This window comes from Zalophus californianus, chromosome 2, assembly GCF_009762305.2.
Source record: "Zalophus californianus isolate mZalCal1 chromosome 2, mZalCal1.pri.v2, whole genome shotgun sequence".
Classification (NCBI taxonomy): domain Eukaryota; kingdom Metazoa; phylum Chordata; class Mammalia; order Carnivora; family Otariidae; genus Zalophus; species Zalophus californianus.
The window spans coordinates 40,105,283-40,128,952 of record NC_045596.1 but is presented as its reverse complement, the minus strand read 5'-3'; the positions used below and the strand labels follow the sequence as shown (position 1 = coordinate 40,128,952).

Here is a 23,670-nt window from a genome sequence, read left to right as displayed (position 1 = left end):
TTGAGGGAAAACCAGAAAGTAAAGAAGTGCACTAAGCTATAGTTTTACTATTAGAAAAAGTGTTTCCTCTAATGGTAGCAGCATTTATGCCTTATGTATAAACTTGGGAAGGAAAAAGAATAAAATGAGGTTAACTGAAATTAGGTGATCTTTGAAGGCATTCTAGCTCTAAGTTTTTCTAAAATGCAATCAGTTTTTAATCAGAAAAATAAAGGCACAAATTTCAGAGAGAGAAAACTTTGATCTAGGATTTTATCTGCAAAATAAATTAATAGATGTAGTCAAGATGTAACTAAAGAAGAAAAAGATCTTGGAAAATCACAAAAGACTTATCAACTCTAAATGTAAGTAGAATCTATTCAATTATCATTCCAAAAATAGCATGAAATGGCTAATAGGTATTTGTATGTTTGGAGAGAACCCTGTGCCCTCTCCTTTCCGATTCTCTCAATTTTATATAATAAAATCATGGGAAAGGGAGCAACTCCTATCATTTTAACTGTATCTAAAAACTCCATATGGCAGAGGCTGGCTTTGACCACAACTATTAGTAGAAGAAAAAGTAAAGAGGGACTAGACGTGGGGGGGGGGGGCGTGTAATGAGTGTATCTTGTTTATGATACAGATTCAATAAATACTTGTTAATGAAAAGCAAATATAAGAAATTTTGAATTTTGGATCAAAGGTAACAGCAAAATTCCTAGGTTCTCCATTTTCAGATAGTCTGATATCAAACAGCATTTTAAACTCCTATCAATATGGCCTCTTATAAATGTTTACCTCACCTTATATGAATATTCAAAATATAATGAATTAAAGCAGTACTGGAAAACTACCATCGCTAACTCATCCTAAGTTGCTGCCTCTTTCCTTCTAAAGTATGTTTCTACATTTTAATTTGTCCTGATCTACACATTCACTTTTTCTAAGTAGTCATTTTTTCCATGACTTGGTGACGTCTCTACTTTGTTTACCTCTCCTTCACTGAGTTCCCAACAAATAGGAATGAGTATCTCTTTGTCAGAGCAGTTTAAGTAGTCACGCCTATGAACGAAGCCTTAACAATACACAATGGATTTTATTTTCTTCAAAGAGAAGGATGGGCTGAAGAAACAAACAAAAAAAACCCTGCAAGAAGAAAACGCAAAGAGGAATGTGTCCAGCCTTGAGTTAGTGGCATGACTGTGTTCGTTCCACAGATGTTTATGGTGTGTCCCTTTGTGACAGGCAACACAGTTCTTACTTCCCTTCCCATCTTCAAACTTCAGTTACTACTAAATGCAATTAAAATCTAAGTGACTGGGGTGCCTGAGTGGTTAAGCACCTGACTCTTAATTTTGGCTCAAGTCACAAGATCAGGGTCATGAGATGGAGCCCTATTTTGGGCTCTGTACTGAGCATGGAGCCTGCGTAAGATTCTTTCCCTCTGCGCCTCCCCCTGCCCCACTCATGTGCACTCTCTAAAAAAATAAATAAAATCATAAGTGTCCTATTTCCAATTGTTAAGGGAACCACCTTCTCCCTCTTCCCATGATCCTTTGAGTCCTTAAAACAAGTACGCCAACTTTCTAAGATGTTACAGGTTCATCCCCAGGATGGGACAATTGATTTATGTGACAATTTGCTAACCAGTCCCATTTTTCTCTAGTCCAGGTTTAAAGAGCCAAAGGTACCTATGAACACATGGTATCTGAATCTCATCTGCCTCATATCCCTAACAACAGAGAATCCCCAAGTCCAGTGCAGACCTCTCTCTTTCAAAGTCTAGATATGAAGGGAAATTAGAAAATCCATTTGGCCTTGGATCCAAGACGTATTCTCTGATTCAACTTTACCAGTAATTAACCTAATATTTTATTTTTATTTTTTTTTAAAGTAGGCTTGACGCTGAACATGGGGCTAGAACTCAACACCCCAAGATTAAGAATCACATGCTCTGGGGCACCTGGATGGCTCGGTCATTAAGCATCTGCCTTTGGCTCAGGTCATGATCCCAGGGTCCTGGGATCCAGCCCTGCATCGGGCTCCCTGTTCCGTGGGAAGCCTGTTCTCCCTCTCCCACTCCCCCTGCTTGTGTTCCCTCTCTCGCTGTGTCTCTCTTTGTCAAAATAAATAAATAAAATCTAAAAAAAAAAAAAAAAGAATCACATGCTCTACTGACTGAGCCAGTCAGGCACCCCTAACCTAATTATTTTAAATCCTATTGTATATCTGTGTCCATTTTTCAATTGGTTCAGAATTTTTTATTTTGGTTCAGAACTTCTAGTAGTGTAAAACAATCATCCCCAAATCACAATACCAATCAAAAAAATATGAGTCTGGATTAAGTTAAAAAAGAGATTAAACAAAAAGAAACAAAACAACAAAACCCAACACACAAACATACAAACTTCTTTCCCTTTACTAAGTCAACTAGACAACTAGAGGTACGAGGAATTATAAGATTGGTTTTTCCTGTCATTTTATCATGGAGGGTGGGAGTTTAGTGGCTCAATCACAAAAATATGTAACTTCCATCAGCAAAAAACCAAAAAGAGCCCCAAAACAAAAAAACCAACCAGGCAGAAGTTATATCTTCTTAACCTAATAAAGAGCAAAAAATCCTTAAGTAAATATTTAAAATTATTTAAACCTACCTGATCCCCCAAAAAATTATGAAGCAGCTTAGAGAGACATACAAATAAAATTTATATAAACTTAAAATCCTATGTTTTATTATGATACAGTAATCTCTTGCCCTGTTTTAGACACCACAATCTCTTCATGTTCCTGTTTTCACTACCTCTCATCAAGTACTCAAAAAATATCTAGAAGTCTCAAAAAAAAGAAGCCTATGGTCCTCAAATAATTTCTTTAAGACCCTTTCTATAATAATTCCTAGTAAGTCACCTTCTTCTCTATCAAAAGAACATACACTATTCAGTCTTTTTTTTTTTTTAAAGATTTTATGGATTTATTGGGGGGGTACAGAAGGAGAGGAAGAAGCAGACTCCCCACTGAGTGGGGAGCCCGACACAGGGTTCAGGGCTCGATCCCAGGACCCTGAGAACATGACTAGAGCCAAAGGCAGACACCTAACCAACTGAGCTACCTAGGCACCCCTATCCGTTCTTATTTCAGACAGTAGCACCAAAAGACATTTGTATTGGAGGGCTATGATCAATTTCTGGTATTCAAAACACAAACATTTACACATCCAACATTTCCATTTGACTATTCTCTTTCCTTCAGATTCTATTATCTAAAACTATTTCTTTAAATCATATTTAATCCACCAAATCTTTGCTAAAACATTTACACATTAACAAACTTGCTAAAATACGTATTTCAGTGCTTTTGTATCCAGATTAACCAAATCTTTTTCTTCGACAATCAAACCTCAAACCTCCTCTTCCCACATAATGTCCTTTAATACTTTCTCCTCCTCATATATCTTTGTTATTTACTGAGTTCTGAAACTGTCAGGAAATCTACATGTCCCGGACAGGGGAAGTATTTTTCTTCATTGCTTATATTTGTTATGTCCCACTTCCTCTGAGGCTTCTATTCATTCTTATTACTGCTGGTCCTACCCAATTCCATGGTATTTTCCCCAATTCTACTTCTTTCTAGCTGCCCATACATCTAATCTCTTCAAACCAATATGATAGCTTTGGTGTCCAACCTCCAAATACTTCAACTCTCAGGTCTTAAAAAAGATACCACTCCCTTAAATAGTCTAAACATTACCCGTTAACCACAACAACTTGTGATTTAATGTTTATCAACTTCTAACATGAAAGCATTCCCATTTCATCCTACAGATAAGTAAATCCAAAACTCAAAAGTCAGAAGAAAAAAATTTACATACAAAATGTCTGGCATTTGATTCATTTTAAAGCACTACATTCATCTACATTAAGTTAAAACAATGACCTTCAGTTTTAGGTTGGTAAGAAAAATGATAAATTCTCTAATAGAAAATGCTACATATCATTTATTCCTTTCAGAAGAGCAATCCAATACATACCTCTGCAGAAAATAAGTTTCTTCCAGATTTATCCAAGAGAGAATGAATCCACATTACTTTATGTAAAAAAATAAAAAAGACTAAAACGTGCCCTACAGACATCAATGACTCAGTATACCAAAAGGTATGAGATTTTAACTATTAGATTATTTGCTGAAATTTAAAACTTAATAAGAGGCTGTAGTTACCTCTTTTTGTAGATGAAGTTGGAAGCAACTGTTTGGCTTTGAGGGAAGTACGAGGCAAATTTTTCAGCCTTTGCGAAGCTGTTGAAAAATAAGGAACTGTAATATTTGCCGGGAAGGACAAGATACAGGCTATAGCTTCTGTAAACTTGAATATTTTAATACATACTTGAAAATTTATCAAGGAACAGAAACCATAAGGTGAAAATATGTTAGAAACCTAGAAGCAGAGGAATCTGAAAGTGATGCTTAGTGCAATAAGTCGGAAAGGAAAAGGGATGGAAATCTTAGTGCAAAGTGCATACTTTCAGAAATAGTTTCTTATAGATGAGAAAAATCTACAATACGTAAACTAATCAAAATATCAAAGAGAAAACAAACCACCAGCAAACATGCTACAGGATGCAAAGAATATAAAGCTAAGTAAGTAAAAGTGATGAACACAAGCACACAGTATAGAATAAAATAATAGTACCTGTTCAACGCAAAAAAGCAGACTTTGGCAAAGCAGTTATTGTTAGATGAATTGCCCTAACATAGAACAGTAATCTCCATACTCAAAAAGGAGAAGAAAACTCAGAACCAGGCAGGTCCTCAAGGGAGTAAAAACCCAATGGCTTTTTTTCAACATCATCTTGCTGTAGCATAAAACTAATTTGTACTTTGGACTTTGGGTAGCAATATACCCGTGCTGTGCACATATTGTATGTGGTGGATGGTGTGTGTGTGTGGGGGGGATGCACACTATGTGTTGGGGTTGACAGGGTTGGAGGAGTCAGAGCATCTGCTTCTTAAAGTGATCAATGAGGAGTTCTAAGCTTTCTTCAAAACTCCTAATCTATTAACTGCAACGAAACTCTCAAAGCTGGCGTGTAAGCAGCAGCTCAGAGCCATCCACAGTTAAAGCTCACTATAGTTTGAACTGAAAAGACCCACACCTACCTGTATAGTCACCTATTTAAGCGGTTCTAAAATGTCACTCTACTGATTGAGAAGTTGGACTTCTAGGATTTATATGAGAGAGGGGGAGAGAGAGAGAGAGAGAGAGATCCCACAACCATAAATCTGGCCAGCATTCAAACAATCATCAGATTGACAAAGGAATACTTGATAATATCATCAAAGAGAATTAAGGAGAATTTCTCCTTTGCTCTATTGCTTAACTATATCAATGCTTTTAAAAAGCTATTGTTTCCTCACTGTCTGATAGTAAATATTTTTAAAGAGTAATAAATGTATTTGACTTCCAATTTTACTCCACACATTACGTAGCTAAATATATTCCAATTCAGCTTAAATATTGCCAGGAAGACTACTAAAAACTTCTTCAACCCCCCCCCCAAATAAATAAATAAATTTTATAATTACCTCATACCTATCCCACAGAAATAGAGGATCCTATCATCACTGAATATTCTCCATTTGCATATTTATTCATACATGCTTTCAACCATTTACAGTGTCATTCATTTACTTATTCACTGCTGCTTTTTTTCATTCTTTCAAATAGTTAATTATCTACTTTATTTCAGGTACTGTTTTAGGTATAGTGGATTTCTTCAGTAGCCAAGTAGGTGGATAAAATTCCTACTTTCATGGAACTAACATTCTGAATGGAAAAGGGAAATAAAGAGTCAAATAGACAGTGATAGCTGCTAAGGAGAAAACTAAGTAGGGAAGGGAGACAGGAAATGGGGAGATTTAAATTGCAATTACAAATAGGGTGATCAGGAAAGATTTCCCTGAGATGACATTTGCACAAAGATCTGAAGGAAGAGAGGAAGTAAGCCAGACAGATATCTGGGGAAAGCACTGTAGACAGACGGAAAAGCAATGGTAGAGGACCTGGGGTAAGAGTGTGCCTAGTATATCTGAAGAACAGGAAGTAGGCCACTATGATTGGAATAGAGAAATGAGGGCCAAAGGTAACTATCTGTATGTATGCTGGCAATCCACAATACCTATTAACCATTAAAATTTTTTTAGTGAGGGCCTAACATCAAATATCAAATATCATCTATAATCTGTTTTGGAAAGGGCCTATTTAAATTTATAGCTATGATAACTCCAGACTTTATCTCTCAAGTTTCATGGGTCACAACAAAAGCATCCATAACAAGTAAAAACTATGCAATGGTAATCTGAAGAATCAGATTGTAAATAGAATCAGGCAGTATATGCTAAATTTGTCTAATACAACAAATCTGATAAATCTGACAGAATGAAATTAGTGATTTTCGTAAGATACAACATAGTGGTGTATTACTCAAGAAAACTAAAGTTTTATTTGAATTATCACTCTTGATGAGTCTTCTAAAGACTAAATCATTTTTTAAATGATAAAGTGTAGTAAACGGAAAGTTTCCAAATTTTTCTACAATAATAGAATTGTGTGTTAGCTGTTTAAAAATACTCATGGTTTCCCTGGTTTCTCTCTTGATATTTACATAATTCCAAATTAGCAAGACCCCACCATGAAAAGCAAAGATGGTACAATAAAAATATTATTCTCTCATGCTACCATTATTTAGGTTAATGTCTTCCTCCATAAACCAATCCCAAATGCCTCCGTATTTTCGTTAAACATACACCACCATTTTCCAAGTCATTCTGGCTCAAAGTTTTCTTTAATTCCATTTAGTCATCCCTGCAGTTCTGTTGATCTCTTCCTTTACATCCCTATTGTCCCCTAAATACCTAATTCAGACCTTCATCACCCTATTTTTGGATTAGAACAGTGTCCTTTTGGGTTTCCCTACATCCAATCCTTCCACTTTATTCATGTGCATCAGGGGAAGGCTAGTGGAAGTGCTGTCCCCCCTCCCAATACCTCCCCCTCCCAGTCCAGTGCAGGCAGTGAGTGAATGGTCTGTAAGGAATTCAGAACAAAAATAAAACCAGTTTGGTCTGTTTTTTTTATTATCATCATGTCCCAGATTAATAATCAATGTTGGCGATAAAATGCTCCTCCCTTTAGAAAACAGTTTGTCAGCCTAAGTTATAAACAACTGCTGCAGGTACTGTTGCTTCTTGATAGCATTTATGAAAGCCTTAAATGAACATATTTTAATACTTATCTTTTAATGTACATTGCATTTCACATGAAAAATCATCAGGAGAACTCCCAGTTATATGGTCTCCCCTAACATAGGGGGATTCAGCTACACACTTCTTTCCAGAGTTCACAGAGATGTGAAATCAAGCTTACTTATTAGCACACTATGTGCCTCCAACCCCTATGGTATAATAATATATTCCTATATTTACACACCTTAGAAATAAACAATGATGGTACAGTGATTATAAAGTCAATGAAACAGAACGTGAGTTACTTCAATTGTCATTATATGTGACTGAGTATTAAATTTTTTCAGCTGTGAAGACATTTAAAAATCATTAGATTTGATCCCCAAAGGAACTAAGATATGGATAAGATGACAATTTTTGAAATTTATTGTAAAATGGAATTTTATGAATTTCTGTCAAACTTATCATTATGTTGAATATTTCCTTACTTGTGTAACAGTTGCTTTGTAGGGGGAAAAAAAAACCTTTTCAGATTTAAAAATTGAAGACTATTCTTCAGTCAACATGACTGAAGAGAAATTGATAAATCTGGCTATACTGTGTCTTGAGCTTCAATATGCAAAGATCAATTCTGAAGAAGTTATTGACAAATTTCCAGAAACTAAAGCTATAATATTTATTACTGTGACAAACCAATATGTAAAAACATATTTTCCTTTTTTATAAAAAATGATTTAAAAGTATCTATCTTTTTTGTACTGTAATGTTGATATTATTTTTTACTGACAGTTGTAAAATAATGCTCAGTAAAAGCATATTCCTCATTGTCTGCATTTTCTCCAGCCATTATTATTATAACTCATTCTATTTCATTATTATTGAATATAATTTTGTCATATGGGGAGATGTTAAAAATAATCTCCAGGTCCCAAATACTAAGTAAGCATAAGCCACTATAAAAGAATGTTAATTACTGCTAAGTAAAATGTCCCATTCCCCCTAACTCTGAAATGACATTTTGTTCTGAAACTTTCATTGCTACCAATTCTCATTCAGAGTCACCTTTCACTCCTTTCTCTCCACCTCCCATCTTCTCAGTGTTACCAAGTCACGTATCTTCTACTTCATTTTTAAAAATTCATCCAGATCTCATCACCTCCTGCACCAGTGCCTTTGTTCAGATATTCATTTCTTGCCATCATTATACAAAAGGCTTTTAAATGGTTTCTACTCTCTCCAACTTTAATCCATTCTTCATATTGCTACCAGAATGGATTTTCTAAGAAGTAACATTGATTAGAAGTCTACCATGGCTCTCCACACTTAAAGGATGAAGTCCAAATTCCTTAATATATTAAAAAACTCCCAATCTGTGCCCTACGTATCTCTCTCATCCTTCATCACTGCATCCTACACTCTGGTCATACAAAACCACTATAATCAGGGTGCTACTTTTAAGACTTCATTACCAATTCCACTGTTAGGTAAACCTGTCTGTCTTCATGTGGTCTCATAAGCTTCTCCTGAGTTAGTGGAGAGATATCTTCAGTATCTGTCCTGAAAACCTCTTCACATTGCTGAGTTTAATGCCTCTCTTCTGTTCCCACAGAAGTTCCTGCCAATCACTCCCTGCTATTGAAGGGCACGTGCTGTCTCATTTATATTTATAATCCCAGTGCCTAGAACAAAACATATACCCAATAAATATCTGTTGAATAACAAAGGAGACATGAGTGACTGATCACTGGATAAAATCCAGAGATCTGAACTAAGCATTCAAGATCCTCTGGAGTAGAGGTCTAATCTAGTGTTTCTCAAACTTGAATATACCCTAGAATCAGGTGAGACACTTCTAAAAAATACAGATGCTGGGTATCCATTCCAGATGTATTCAATTAAAAATTTACAGGTGTCAGAAAAACTACATTTATAAAATCTCTTTGCAATTAAATTGACCCATCATTGCACTCATTCTTAAAAAGAAATTCTACAAGTATTCCATTCATTCTTACATCAGCCCATTACAGAGATTTATCATGACTTATTTCTTTGAATTTATGTTTCATAATTATGTAAAATTCAAGTGTAATCTTCTAATGTTTGATTCCAAGCGAAATCTGGATGAGAATTCCTTCCCCATGAGCCTCAGGGCAGGCTGGTTATGCATAAGCTGACAACTGCCTTCGACACTCCCTCTTCAGTAAGAAGCCCGGAGTAGAATATTGACCATATATACCTTTTCTCTGGGGGAATACTTTGTATCCTATGCAAAAATATTCTTCCGTTTGACTAAATGTAAGTGGATAAATATTACACAAAAATATTCTTCCATTTGACTAAATGTAAGTAAGTGGATAAATATTACACTGGATTATTTTACTCTTTTGTGGTAATTCACAAAGTATTTATAGTTCAATAATGCTCCAACAGAGTCACCCACAAATATTTTCCAAGATGCCTACTCATTTGCAGTTAGGTCAGCATGATGTAATCAAAAAATTATTGGGAGGAAAACAGGGGACTCAAAGAGGGGTGGGGAGGAGGGAGTAATTTGGTTTGGTTTTGCACTTTTCTAGTTATATGCCATTGCACATATAATACATATGGATCTCTGCTTCCTCTCTATAAAAATAAGAAATGGGTTGTTGTGAGGTTCAAATGAGATAATTCATGTGAAAGTAAACATTTAAAAATACTAACCAGAGTTTGAGTATTACTTTAATTTTTTTAAACCAGCAGGTTGTCTTGGGTTTTTCTCCCTTTTCTTATTTCTGAACCAATAATTCCCGTATCTTTCTGGAAACTAAATTTCCTACTGAACCTCTACTCTAGTAGTCTTAGCAAGGCACTAGTCTTTTGAAAAACTCTGTTCCTGACAAACATTCCTTCCTTTAAATGGAGAAACTGAGAAAATGACATATATCCATGACCTCTCCAATGCTCTGGTTTTCTTAAGCTTTTTAAGTTACATTTCAAATATAAAAGTTGGAAATTGGTAATAGCTATAAAAATTAAAATATATTAGAACTCTCATAATATTCATATTTGAATGCCAGCATCCACAATAATGCAGCCACAGCAAATAAGCATATAAAAACAGTGATTGGCATAAGAAGGCAAAAGAAGTGGTCCCGTAAGTGGAAATAACAGCAACCTTGCAAAGTTAGGTTCATGCAGACCAGCAAGTAAGAACCAAAGCTTTACCACTTAAGGGCTGGAAAAATAAAAACTTTAAAGGATAACAAAATGCAACATCTATTATACTAACCGGTTTATACAAAAAATAAAAAATACTAATTCATGTATAAAATGTGTAAGACTTGCTATTATAATATTTATAAATAATTCTATATCAAACTAAAAAGGCTATTATGAAAACAGTATATATACACACAGTAATTAAAAAAACACATACATACATTTCTATTGATCAAAGATATATGCAAAATTAAGAAAAATAGATAATGTTACAAAATATGCTAATTTTAAACAAAAGGCTTTAAAATATTTTTATAAACTTGTCTTAAATTTGATAAAATTCTGGATTTACTATTTTCCAAAAATATTTTTGTGACTAATGTGATTTTACACTAAAATAAGTGTGGCATTTTAATTGTAAATAAGCTTCATTATAGCTTCATGTATAAAAATAAACAACTATATGCAATTGAAAAAAAAAAAAGGATGGTACCTTGCTTTCTCTTTTGCTTATACCTGTTCAAATATTGAAATACCACTATGAAACTACATGCATATTTTCTACTTAAAAGTAAATTAGTGTTCAGAATCTCATTATTTTTCCCTATATATTTTCTTTAATTATCAATTTATAGGTAAAAAGAAAAAATAATTCACCTACAGAAAACAATTCTAGGGAATCAGCAGGTAATTACAATGGTAATTCTACCACTAGGGAAGGCAAATAATTATCACAAAGTTTAAGACATGATCAGTATATTTTTCTATTAACATTTTTATCCTAGGTTCTCAACCTTTTCTATTTTCTTCTATTTTTGTGAAGAATTTATTTCATTTCCATACAGCTTTGAGGTGCTAGAATAGTTCAAACAAAGAACATACATGAGGGCATGAGAGAACAACCCTGGGTAAAGAGTTGGTACTGAGAATTTACTGAATAAAAGTAAAGAGAATATAGATATAGTTAGTTTTAACAAAGAGCAGGGAAGCTGTCTCTGGAGATATAATCATGTAAAGTTTTGAGAAATTCCGAACTTAACAATTCAAAAGCACAAATACAAATGATGTTTTGGGTTATCTGTGCATAGGTTATAAAAGTGTACTTTATAATATGCATGATTTTTATTGCTTAATCTCCTTAATGATATAAAATTTTCTTTCCTGTTGTATTAACATTGTGCATTGCTTTTTGTTTCAGGCAAATATACCAAGGGAGGAAAAAAACCAGAAACATATTGTCCTCAAGCGTCAAATTAACTTAATTTGCAGACTTAAAGGCACAAAAGTTATCATTCATCATTTTGATAGAACTTAAGAGTTCAAATTGTAACTTTTTAAAGTTTTGTGATTCCCTATTTTCTATACCATTTATGAGTACACCATATAAGTATCATAATGGCACTCTTACTTATTACATAGTCTGCAAGACCTGGAATACTAAGTTTAAAATTTAATTTGGTTCAAAAACATGTGCACACATCCAGCTGAATAAATGAAGTACACAAATCACTATGTAATAATTTTCCACAGTGCTTTAAATTTTATGGTTCATCTTAGGAAAAAAATAGTATTTCTGGATTATTTTTAAATCCTAGTTCTAAACCATAAATGTGACAAATCTCTCTAGGTGGACTTGGATTCTTGAGCACAATCAACATGGGTGTGAATCCTAACTTGCCACCCATAAGCTATATGATCAAAGATAAGTTATTCAACCATTCAAAGCTATTTCCTAATTTGCAAAATGTGTTAATAACTGTACCTACTTCATAGAATTTTTCTGAGGATTAAACAGGATTATGTATGTATGGTACAGCAAAATGAGTTTCTGTAATATAAATAATATCATATACAACTAGAAAATAAGGAAAATATATCAGTGTTATCACAAAAATCATTTGGGTTCCAATGTATTTTTTCCTGGGCCTGTTTACTTTTGACTTGTCAAAAGTTACTTGTCACCAAGTAACAACAGCTTAACACAAAATACACAAGGTCGGCTAAACACAACAGAGCCAAGTAAGAGTGTAAGGGAATTAAAAAATAATCGAATGCTTTCAAAGTTGTATTATTCTATAAGCAAGTTATATAAATAAACAATCAATAACCTCATGTTTGTGCAACTTCTTCATAGCCTTGAGGAAATGAAGGAACACATCACAGCCACCACTTCAACCAGTGACATAATATGCTACAAAGGAACTGAGTCAGTCAGACCACAAGACTGATGTGAGCTGTGGGATACAAGACATGCATATGGAGCATTTCTAAAATTATAGAAATAACTGTGATAGTTTAAAACTGGTTTGATTACATGCTCTTATCTACTGTAGTTAATAAGTAATATTCTTTGGAAAGTGTTCAATTCTTTTTTAATCACCTTGTACACTAAAGTACACAGTATCCATCTATTTCCATATCACTTCTTGGCTCAGTTTGGCTACTCTGTCTTAGAAGTTCCTTCCTCATGATTCTTTCTCATCTTTGTTTCTGTTGCATATGTCTCCTTCATTCAACAGACTCAGCTCTTCCTTTCCATCAAATTACCTTCAACTTTTTTTTTAGTGAAGTTTTATGTTTGCTGGAGTATTTAAGTCACTGAAAATTTAACATGTTTTTGATTATGCTAGTATTTTTTGCAGGATCATTATTGCTTTTTATTAATGTTCTAGTAAGAAAGCTGCTTGGGTTTTAAGTTGTCTGTTCCAGGACTATTTCCCACAAAAATCTTTGTTATTTTTAATGTGTAGATTTTTAAGGAATATATCTCTATACCTATGTATACATAAGGTATGTATATACAGATATATAAGGTATGGGTTTTTAAGGAATATATATATATATATACACACACACACAAGTATGTATATTTTTAAGAGCACATATATATATTTAGCCAGTAGACTTTGCTTATTTTAAAATTCTGGAGAGACCAAAGTTTCATACAAGTACTGACACAAGTGGAACAAAATTTAAATTTTATAACTTATAGGAACAAAATTTGAATTTTAATATAGCTATTATCTTATAGCAACGAATAATCACTACATTTTACTACAGATAGGGTTTAATACAGCTATTCTGCACAAAATTACTACCTATAATTTTCACTTTCCTTTAAATAACTGATACATAAACAATACTTACTGGCTGAAGCCTGAGGTTGCATGCGAGGTATTCCTCCATTTGGCACTTGAAAATTTGAGTCACTTCTGCTGCTTTTCACTGAGTCAACTTGTGTACTAGATGTTCGGGACAGGTTTGGAAGACTGCGTCTCAGTTTTTCTAACAACAGAATTTAATGAAAAAAAAAATCAAACCATTCTTTTAGTTGAAGAAAGAGTTAAAATATTAATTGGCATTCACAAATCAAATTCTTTATTTAAGCATTCAGCATATTTTAGAAGAGTTAACAGGAAGTATATGTCTTATAAAAATAAACAACTCAACCGAGGTTCTATAAATGGGTAGAACCTTTAAATGAACTATAAATTAATTAAATCAAAACCCACATACAGATCACTTCATGAGGACAAAGCAACACTAACATAATCAAGTATAATTCACTTTCTCCTTTATTTGTGTATTGATTAGTAATAAAACAGTAAACTGACTAAATTCTTGATCTACTTATCTGAAATATAAAACCTTAGTAAGAATTGTGTTACTTTCATATTGAAATATGAAGGACAATTGTTTTTCCAGAAACATTCTAATTACCTTCATTTTTGACACTGCTTGTCTGTAAATCTGTGGGATGACCTTGAAGTGAAAGGCGAGGTTGTTGTAAGCGGCTAATCATAGGCTGTGGGGACACTCTACTATATTCTATTCCCCGAGCAGGAGATCGTGAACGAGGTGAATTTCTGGGTGACTGCTTAGGTGATGGTCGAGGTGAATTGCGTGGTGATGGTGAAAACCTGTTAACAGCAGGGTATACTGCATGATGCATATTGTCATCTTCATCATCTAAACTTTGCGCATCAAGTTCCTGATCACTAAAAGTACCCCGTCTTGTAGAATTGCAAGATGAACCAGAACTGCGCCGAGATGTGGTGGCTGCATACTCTTGACGGAGACCTGACAATAATGAATGCGTTATTTCATTTCTTTAGGTATTTTAAACATTTAAATATTTTTGAAGTTTAAAAACAAAAGAGTATCATTGAGAAATTCAAACAGGGTATAAAGTGTAAAGGAAAATTCCCTTTCCGCTTGAACCATCTTAGGTATCATCCCATATAATGATGCCTAAAACATTTAAAAGATTATTTTTAAAGTGAATGAAATTCTATAAACTTTTGCCCAATCCAACATTTTCTTCTTGAATCTGAAATCTATACTAGAGGGAGAAACCATAAACTTAAAAATATTTCTACTCCTAAAGACGATAATTGAAATTTGAGATCAACATTTAAGAAACATTGAGGGAAAACAATTACTGTGCAACCAACGAAAAGAATACACCAGTGGATAAATAAACTCCCTGGATACTAATTTCTTCAAACTGATGTTATCGATGAAGGAAACTTCTATCCTACCCTCAAGAATTCAATACTTGGGCATGAACGAATTTCAATTGCTTCATCCAAGAGACTTCAGTAAAACAAGCTTAAATTCTAAGCCATCAAGTACAAATTTTCAAAGGAGTCCCCTATGTATCTTGACACCTCCAGAAACACCCAAGAAACCTTAGGCCCTTCAAACAGTATAAAAACTTCTGGAACAAAAACAAAAACAAATGATGTATATTCAGTGAAGAAAAAATTACTATTCAAGAAAAGTACAGGATTTAGCTAATATTTTGAGCAAGTCCTGCTAACTATGGACAATCTAGTTTAAATGATCTCTATTACTGGGCGCCTGGGTGTCTTTGTCGCTAAGCATCTGCCTTCGGCTCAGGTCATGGTCGAAGGGTCCTGGGATCGAGGCCTGCATCAGGCTCCCTGCTCCACGGGAAGCCCGTTTCTCCCTCTCCCGCTCCCCTTGCTTCTGTTCCCTCTCTCGCTGTGTCTCTGTCAAATAAATAAAATCTTTAAAAAAAAAAAAAAGCTCTACTATCATAGAGTAGTATTTAAACTTTAAGATGGTTACTCATACACAAAAGTGCTATCGATATGGTACCCAAAGTAGTGGGTGAGAATCACATGAGGGTATCTATAAAACTACAGATTCCTTGGGCCTATCTGGTCCTTCAGTCAAGTTACAAGTTTCACTAGTAACTGACAAGTTACATAGTGTCTCGTTCCAGCAAACACAGCATTAAAGTCACCTAACAAAAGCCAGTGGACTGTTTCATAAAGAAAAACACAGATCCCAAAGCAGGCCCTCCAGTACTAGGGGGATCCTAAGGAAGCAACAATCTCTATAGGATTGTCTGTTTTTAATATTAAAAATAAGGGGCTTAACCAGACAACAGCCAAAATCTGTAATTCTACATTTCCGTTAAAAAACAAAAAAACTGAAGAAACAATACTTTAAAACAAGTATCATTCACTTAAAAAAAAACAAATAAGCATTTTGAAGGAAGTATCAGACATATTTTTAGCATTTTTTTTTTTTATTCACTAGAAAAAAATATTTGTGCATGTGGATGGCTTAAAAAGAATGATTAAAGTAAGGCTAAGGGGAGCCTAGGTGGCTCAGTTGGTTAAGTGTCTGCCTTCGGCTCAGGTCATGATCCCAGGGTCCTGGGATTGAGCCCTGCATCGGGCTCCCCACTCAGTGGGGAGCCTGCTTCTCTCTCTCCCTCTGCCCCTCCCCCTGCTTGTGGTGTCTCTCTCTCTGTCAAATAAATGAAAATAAAATCTTAAAAAAAAAAAAAGTAAGGCTAAAATTTTTTTTTACTTGTTACCAAAACACAGTATGAAAGTGACAGCAAATAGCTGGTTGAGTTTCTAACAAAATCCTGGGGTCTAAAAAGTCAGAGTTCAAAGAAATGAGAGAATTAACTCTAAGTTATAGTGAGGAAGCATTCTTTATTCTTTCACATCTCTGACAAAAACTAGTCCCTCACTAGCTGACAATAGCACAGTCTCAATGAGGAGTTATACATAATTACATAAGAAAAGGGTACCATATTATTAGTTTCTAGGGCTTAAGATAAATAAAGCAAGCACCAAATCTTTCTATTTTTCTATGAGAAGTTGTGTAAAAATGGGAAATGAATCAGAATAACATTCTGCAGTTTCTTAATAAATGTTACAGCTAATAAAACTACATATTTATATAAAAGGGCCTAAAGCAGAAAGTATTTCAACTAAATTATAGCAATGCTCCATTACCCTCAGCCAACTTCAACACTCTGAAAGGTGCGCCTCAAGAATCTTTTCATTGTAAAGGTTAAGGGGGTCACTTTAGAGAGACTGCTTACTTCACAGTTAAGCTTGTAGTATCTTACGATAAAATGTATAGGCAAACCATAATACTTTACTAAATATATAAAACAATCCCGTCCTTTCTAAAAGCCTTTTTAAAATATGTACCATTATCATTATAATTAGGTGAGGGTACTTCACAGATTCAAGTTTTGCTGTTTCTTCAGGTTGAGAATCTTTTTATGACCTCCTGAGAATGACACTGTGATTTTTTTAGCCTGATTATTTTCACTTTTTTCATTCCTCATCTTTATATACTCACATTTTGTGTGCTGAAATATTTTTTCAAATATTTTATACACAAATGTGAAAAGTGCAACTATATAATAAATAAGAATGAATTGTAATTTGCGTTAAAAAGAAATGTATGTGGACGCCTGGGTGGCTAAGTCAGTTAAGTGTTTGCCTTTGGCTCGGGTGGTCCTGGGGTCCTGGGATCGAGCCCCGCATCAGGCTCCTTGCTCGGCGGGGGGCCTGCTTCTCCCCCTGCCTGCTCTGCCTGCCACTCCCCAGCTTGTGCTCTCTCTGACAAATAAATAAATAAAATCTTAAAAAAAAAAAAAAAGAAATGTATAGGCAACAATAATACTCTTACCACCATCTTATAATGAGAGCCAGGGCATCCATGAACCCTTAAAATAGTATGAAAGATTTTGTGCATATGTGCGTTTTGGGGATGGCAAGGGATATAATTTTTATTAGATTCTCAAAGGTATATGTGACCTAAAAAGTTGCAAGGACCACTCTGAACCAAAGCAATATCATATGCTTTACCTCATTTAATGTCATAATTCCAATTTTCTCTTAAAGGTCTTTTTTTTGTAGTCTATACCATATATTCTGAGAGTGATGATATATGCCCTGAAAGGGGGGATAACTGGTTCTTGGGGTATGAAAAAAATCTTAGATATCATAATAATTTGTGGTCTTCATTGTACATAAAGAGATGCAGGGTGTATCTGTGATATTAAAATGTCATGGTGGGAGATGGTAGGCAAAAAAGGAAAAAAAAGAAGTCTGAAAAGGTTCTTTGGGGGGCTAATAATGGAAAAAGGTTGAGAAACGCTGGTCTAGAACAAGAAAACACAAAGTAATAGAGTAATAACTACTCTAGAGAGTTCCTGAGCAAAGTAACATGCAGGGTATGGTTACCAGTCATTGAAGTAGAGTATTACCTGCCTTTCTTTGCTCCTCACACAACAAACTTTTCTATGTAAAATGAACTCTGAAAATAAGTTGATGAACAAGCAAGTCTATATGTTGAATAAGCCTCTGAAATTTCAACATTTCTATTACTATTCCACAGCATCTTAAGACCTATTTAATAACCCCAACAAAATTATACCTCAACTAGACCTCAACTTTAACAATTAAAATACTTACTTTCTTCCTGCATCCGAGCCAGAATCTGTACATCAGTTACATCATTTAGCTTATAATTGGATCCAATTGAATCTTCATCTAATTCTGAAGCACTTAACTCACTGTCTATAGAGGACTGAGGGCTGAGTGGAGGATTTCTGTCTGATGAACTTTTGAAATTACCTTAAAAAAAAAAAGATTTGAACTTTGGTGAAACAAAAACTGAATAAACATCTGTTCTAATTGATATTAAATCTCTGCTTCAGTTCACCATTATTCTGCCTTCTCTGTTTAAAAAATTCCCAAATATTGAAATTAAAAGTTGACCTTATTAAGAATAAAGATGAATGGGGTGCCTGGCTGGCTGAGCGGTGAAATGTGTGACTCTTGATCTCAGAGCTGTAAATTTGAGCCCCACGTTGGGTGAAGAGATTACTTAAAAAAAAATCTTAAAAAAAAAAAAAGAATAAAGAAGACCCTAGGGACTCCTTCATATGTTATGGCATAAAAACAAAACATTTTCATTTTAACCATAAATTATCTATCCTCTTATGAAACAATTAAGCTTTTACCACAGTGCTTGGCAAGCAGGTGGTGTCTATACATGTTAGAGGATTCCAGCTTTTAGAAGATAGCCAGTTAAACTGCTCATAAACAGATCAATTTATGATGGGTTTTCTCCTCTCAAATACAGTCATTAGCAAACACTATTATCTTTTTCCCTGAATAAAAGCATCTACTTTTCCTAAGCAAGAAAACTATAATTTGAGGAAAATCAAGATTCCTTAGAGATTTAGGAACAAACCAAAAAAAGAACACTAGGCTCATTTCTCCTACATTATGCCATGTTTACAAAATTCCTTTGACAAACTAGTAATGGGGATCCAAAGAGTCCTCTGAAGTTTAGTAGTGAAGCACAAAGACGGAGTAAAGAAAATAACCAGATTACAAAAAGCATTTAATCACTCAAAACAAAAAGGGGGATAGAAGACAGGTCAGAGGAATAAAGGATATACATAACCAAGAGTCTAACCTATTTCTAAGGAAATGCTTTCATCAGATCAACAACTTCTGGTGAAGCATAAAATCCCAACACTGTCACTAATATTTCTAATACAGATTTATCTGAAATGCTTGTTTCCCAGAATTCTTTACCGTAAAAGTCAATTTTCACTGAATGTTATATGTAACTGATGAATCCCTAAATTCTACACCTGAAACCAACTTTACCATATATGTTAACTAACTAGAATTTAAATAAAAACTTGAAAAGAAAGAGAAAAGTTAGCTCCAACATGAAAGGAATATAAGAAAAGCAAAATAGTTAATGTTTATACCATCAAGAAGAACACAGTACATATGATAGGGAAAGTAATACAAGGTCAGGCTCAAACAGTGGCCAAATAAAATTCTTTATATTAAACAAATATTTTTTAGTATACAGTCATGAGTGAAATAAATAGCGAGTAACAACTTATGTACAAAGCAAACAGCAGGGTCAAAAAAATCATTAGACTAGGGAATATACAGGTCAAAAATTTGAGGTGGTTAACAATAACCTTAATTTTTAAGGAATTAGCCATAAAGATAGCAGCAGTAAGAGTTAACCAGTGAGTGAATTCTGAAGAACAGTAAGTTACAAAGTAACATCTCAGTCAGAACCACAGCAAACATTCTTTCTCTGAGTTACAGCAGTCTATCCCTCCCCTATCATTTAGGGCTCCGCTCTGTCGGCACATTCACATACGGCCTTATATTATTAGTTAAGTGCAATATCAAAGCTTATTAAATAAAGCTTAAATTGTTTAACAAAATAAGTGAAAATAAGAGTTCTTAATTTTAGGGATGCCTAGGTGGCTCAGTTGGTTAAGTGGCTGTCTTCAGTTCAGGTCATGATTCCAGGGTCTTGGGACAGAGCCCCACACCAGGCTCCTTGCTCAGTGGGGAGCCTGCTTCTCCCTCTGCCTCTACCCCTCCCCCCTGCTTGTGCGCGCGCGTGCGTGCGCTCTCTCTCTCACTCTGACAGATAAAATCCTTAAAAAAAAAAATAAAAGGAAAACGCTATTTTAAAAAAAGAACTCTTATTTTTAGCTTGTACAACCCAATCAAGCTATTCAGCAAACATCTACTGTTTAAAAGAATCAAAAGCTTGTTAATCTAATCAAGCAATATATACAAACTTTTAGGTACATGCTTAAGAAAACTTTATGGAGGTAACCTGGTTTATCTGTATCCCTGGTGCCTAGAATAGCACCTGGTGCTCCTCACTGATATTTTCTCTAACCACTTAAAAGTTTCATAAATAAAAGAACTTGAACAACTGATAATTCCATACTTTTTTGAGGTAGGGCAGTAAATTCCTTAATTATTCCATTTCATTTTCTCCTTACCTGAATTTCCAGGAAGTATTAGCTGTTTGACTATAGGAGGTCGCACTGGGGTTGAGGATGGAGAATTGAAACCACTGCTGTATGGGCTACTTGCATTCGGACTGTAAGGACTTGCGTAACTCATGGAGTTGAAAGGATTATTATATAAATTCTGCCTCTTGAGAGCTGTGTTAATGAGAAGGGGAGAAATCACATTTAATAACTGAGAAAAGTTCACATTTTACTTAAAAGTTTTTCTTATTGGGAAATTCATTAAGTCATTATCTCAATTTAAATACAGAAACATTCTTACAGTAGCAGGAGAAAATACATATAATACATATTAAGAACTCCAACAATATATTTCCATTATCTTCAATTGTGCTATGCAAATAAAACAGTAGCCACACCAAACAACATAAATAATATAACAAGAAGAATATCTTCTCAACAAATTATTAACCATTAAGTTAATTTAATTCTATCTTGTTGGAAAGTTTGTTCCAACTGTATCAACCCTGAATAGCCTTAAAAAATAAAATGAATGAAAAGGTTTATTTGCGTTTTCTCATTTTTCTATAACAAACACGTATTGCAAAGAAAAAGGAAAAAAAACCCCTATGAAATGAGATTTAAAAACAGTCTTTCCAGGGGCACCTGGATGGCTCAATCGGTTAAGCGTCTGCCTTTGGCTCAGGTCATGATCCCAGAGTCCTGGGAGAGAGTCTCACGTTGGACTCCTTGCTCAGTGGGGAGCCTGCTTCTCCCTCTCCTGCTCTCCTTGCTCATGCTCCCTCCCTCTCTCTCTGACAAATAAAAATCTTAAAAAAAATTTAAAAAATATGGGGTGCCTGGGTAGCTCAGTCGTTTAGCGTCTGTCTTTGGCTCAGGTCATGATCCCAGGGTCCTGGGATTGAGCCCCGCATTGGGCTCCCTGCTCAGCGGGGAGCCTGCTTCTCCCTCTCCCACTCCCCCTGCTTATGTTCCCTCTCTCGCTGTATCTCTGTCAAATAAATAAATAAAATCTTTAAAAAAATTTTTTTTAAATAAATAAAAATAAAAAGTCTTTCCAAAGTTTGGATTTTTGAAAAAAATAAAGCAATAATGACTACTTAGGCCAGGTTAAGGTCAAACATGTGAGAATTCTCTTTTTAAAAAGAAAAAAAAGCCTCCCCCCGAACCCCAGTTTTCTGACCCAAGGGGAATACTTCTGCCAAAAGAGGAAAGAAAAATTTATGCTATGCGTATAAAATTACAGAAACAGTACAAAAGTAGAACTAAGATATTGAGTGCAATTATATACAAGAAAAATTAATACTTAAAATAGTATTTCTTTATTCTATTCTAAAATCCATAGCTTATTCAATATTTCAGACCATTGGCCAAGCAATATGTAGAACGTATAGACAAATGTGACATGGCACTGTTTTTCAAGAGGCTTACAACCAAGTAGTGCAGGCAGAAGAAAAACAATGACTTCAGGGCAAAACGAAATGAGTACTGTCATAAAGGTGCAAAGAGCTGTGGAACTTTTGAGATAAGAGTAATTCCTTACAATTGAGAGAAACCAGGTAAGCTTTTTGGAAGGAGGCACTGGAGCAGTCTTGAGAGGATGAGCAGCAGTTTGACAGACCACTGAAAATGAGCAAAGTGTGTGCTTTCATCCATGTTTGTAATAGGAACAAAAGCAGTGCCTTGAAAATACACAGTATACTCAGGGAGAAAGAGTGAGTAATATAGAAAGGTAAAACACATAGCTGAGGGACAAAACAGGAAAACATGGCTGGGCTAGGTCATGGAAGTCCTGGAAACTATGCTCAGGAGAATGAACTTTATTCACATCCGTGAATTTTGAGCAAGAGTAGTATGATCCAAACAGTTTAAGAAGAAAACTGATGGGGGCGCCTGGGTGGCTCAGTTGTTAAGCATCTGCCTTTGGCGGCTTAGGTCATGATCCCGGGGGGCTCCCTGCTCGGTGGGAAGCCTGCTTCTCCCTCTCCCACTCCCCCTGCTTGTGTTCCCTCTCTCACTGTGTCTCTGTCAAATAAATAAAATCTTTAAAAAAAAAAAAAAGAAAGAAAAGAAAACTGATGGACATTTTTATGTTGAATAGATTAGACTGAACTAGGCAGCAGAGGAGACAAATATAAAAAAAGAACAGGTATTAAAAACTAGAAGGATTACTAAAGGAAACAAAATAAGATGACTAAAGTTTCTGGTTTACGTACTGGGCAGAGTAGTGCTTTAGAGAGAAGGAACATGTGTTTTCTGTTTAGTTGGATGGTGTAGTTTAAGTTCGACAATGTGGTTTTGTCCATATTCACCATGAGACAAGATGCCACAACTTTATTTTATTTATTTATTTTTTTTAAAGATTTTATTTATTTATTCATGAGACAGAGGGGGGGGAGGGAGAGGGAGGGAGGGAGGGAGGGAGGGGGAGGGGGGGGAGAGAGAGAGAGAGAGAGAGAAGCAGAGGGAGAAGCAGGCTCCCAAGGAGCAGGGAGCCCGATGTGGGACTCGATCGCAGGACCCCGGGACCATGACCTGAGCCGAAGGCAGACGCTTAACCATCTGAGCCACCCAGGCGCCCAGATGCCACAACTTTAAACATATTTAGTATGTAGTATGTGGCAGGATCTCAGAAATACCAACCTGAGCAGAAATTGGGGTGTTAATTTCTTCCCCTTTACTCTTTGATCTCCTTTTAAGCTTATTCTCTTCTACTTGGTTATTTGTTTAATCCCTAGCATTTCAAGTCCTCAGCCCTTTTATCTTCTCACTCTATACCATATTCCTTCTCCTAAGAAATCTCATTCATGCCCATGACGTCAGTTATTACCTGTATTCCAAAAACTCCCCATTATTTGTATCTCCAGTCCTAAGTTTTCCTGGACTTCAGTCCCATGTGTGCTGCCTATTTAATGTCTCCCCTGTGGGTATGGTGCATATACCTCAGAGTCAACATTTCTAAATTCAAACTCATGATTTTCCCACTAACATTGAATTCTCTTCCTGGGTTTATTATCTCAGAATGATTAATAACATTCATCCTGTCACACAAGCTGGAAACCTAGATCATTGTTGATACTTCTCACTCATTTCCTCAAATCTGGTTCATTCATTTTTCCTTCCACATCTTT

The 23,670-nt window shown here is 35.0% G+C and overlaps 1 protein-coding gene across 2 annotated transcripts in view; it reads right to left on the bottom strand.

Annotated features, from left to right (window-relative positions):
• Positions 1-23,670, bottom strand: part of SLAIN2 (SLAIN motif family member 2) — an 83,111-nt gene that overhangs the window by 20,820 nt on the left and 38,621 nt on the right. The window contains exons 3-7 of one of the 2 annotated variants that reach the window (XM_027598721.2): positions 20,549-20,713; positions 18,180-18,341; positions 14,140-14,499; positions 13,567-13,704; positions 4,198-4,275 (exon numbers count right to left, since the gene is read on the bottom strand). In XM_027598721.2, the coding sequence (XP_027454522.1) occupies positions 4,198-4,275; positions 13,567-13,704; positions 14,140-14,499; positions 18,180-18,341; positions 20,549-20,713 (903 nt within the window). The remainder of the gene's footprint in view (positions 1-4,197; positions 4,276-13,566; positions 13,705-14,139; positions 14,500-18,179; positions 18,342-20,548; positions 20,714-23,670) is intronic. The other variant, XM_027598722.2, reaches the window with a different exon arrangement.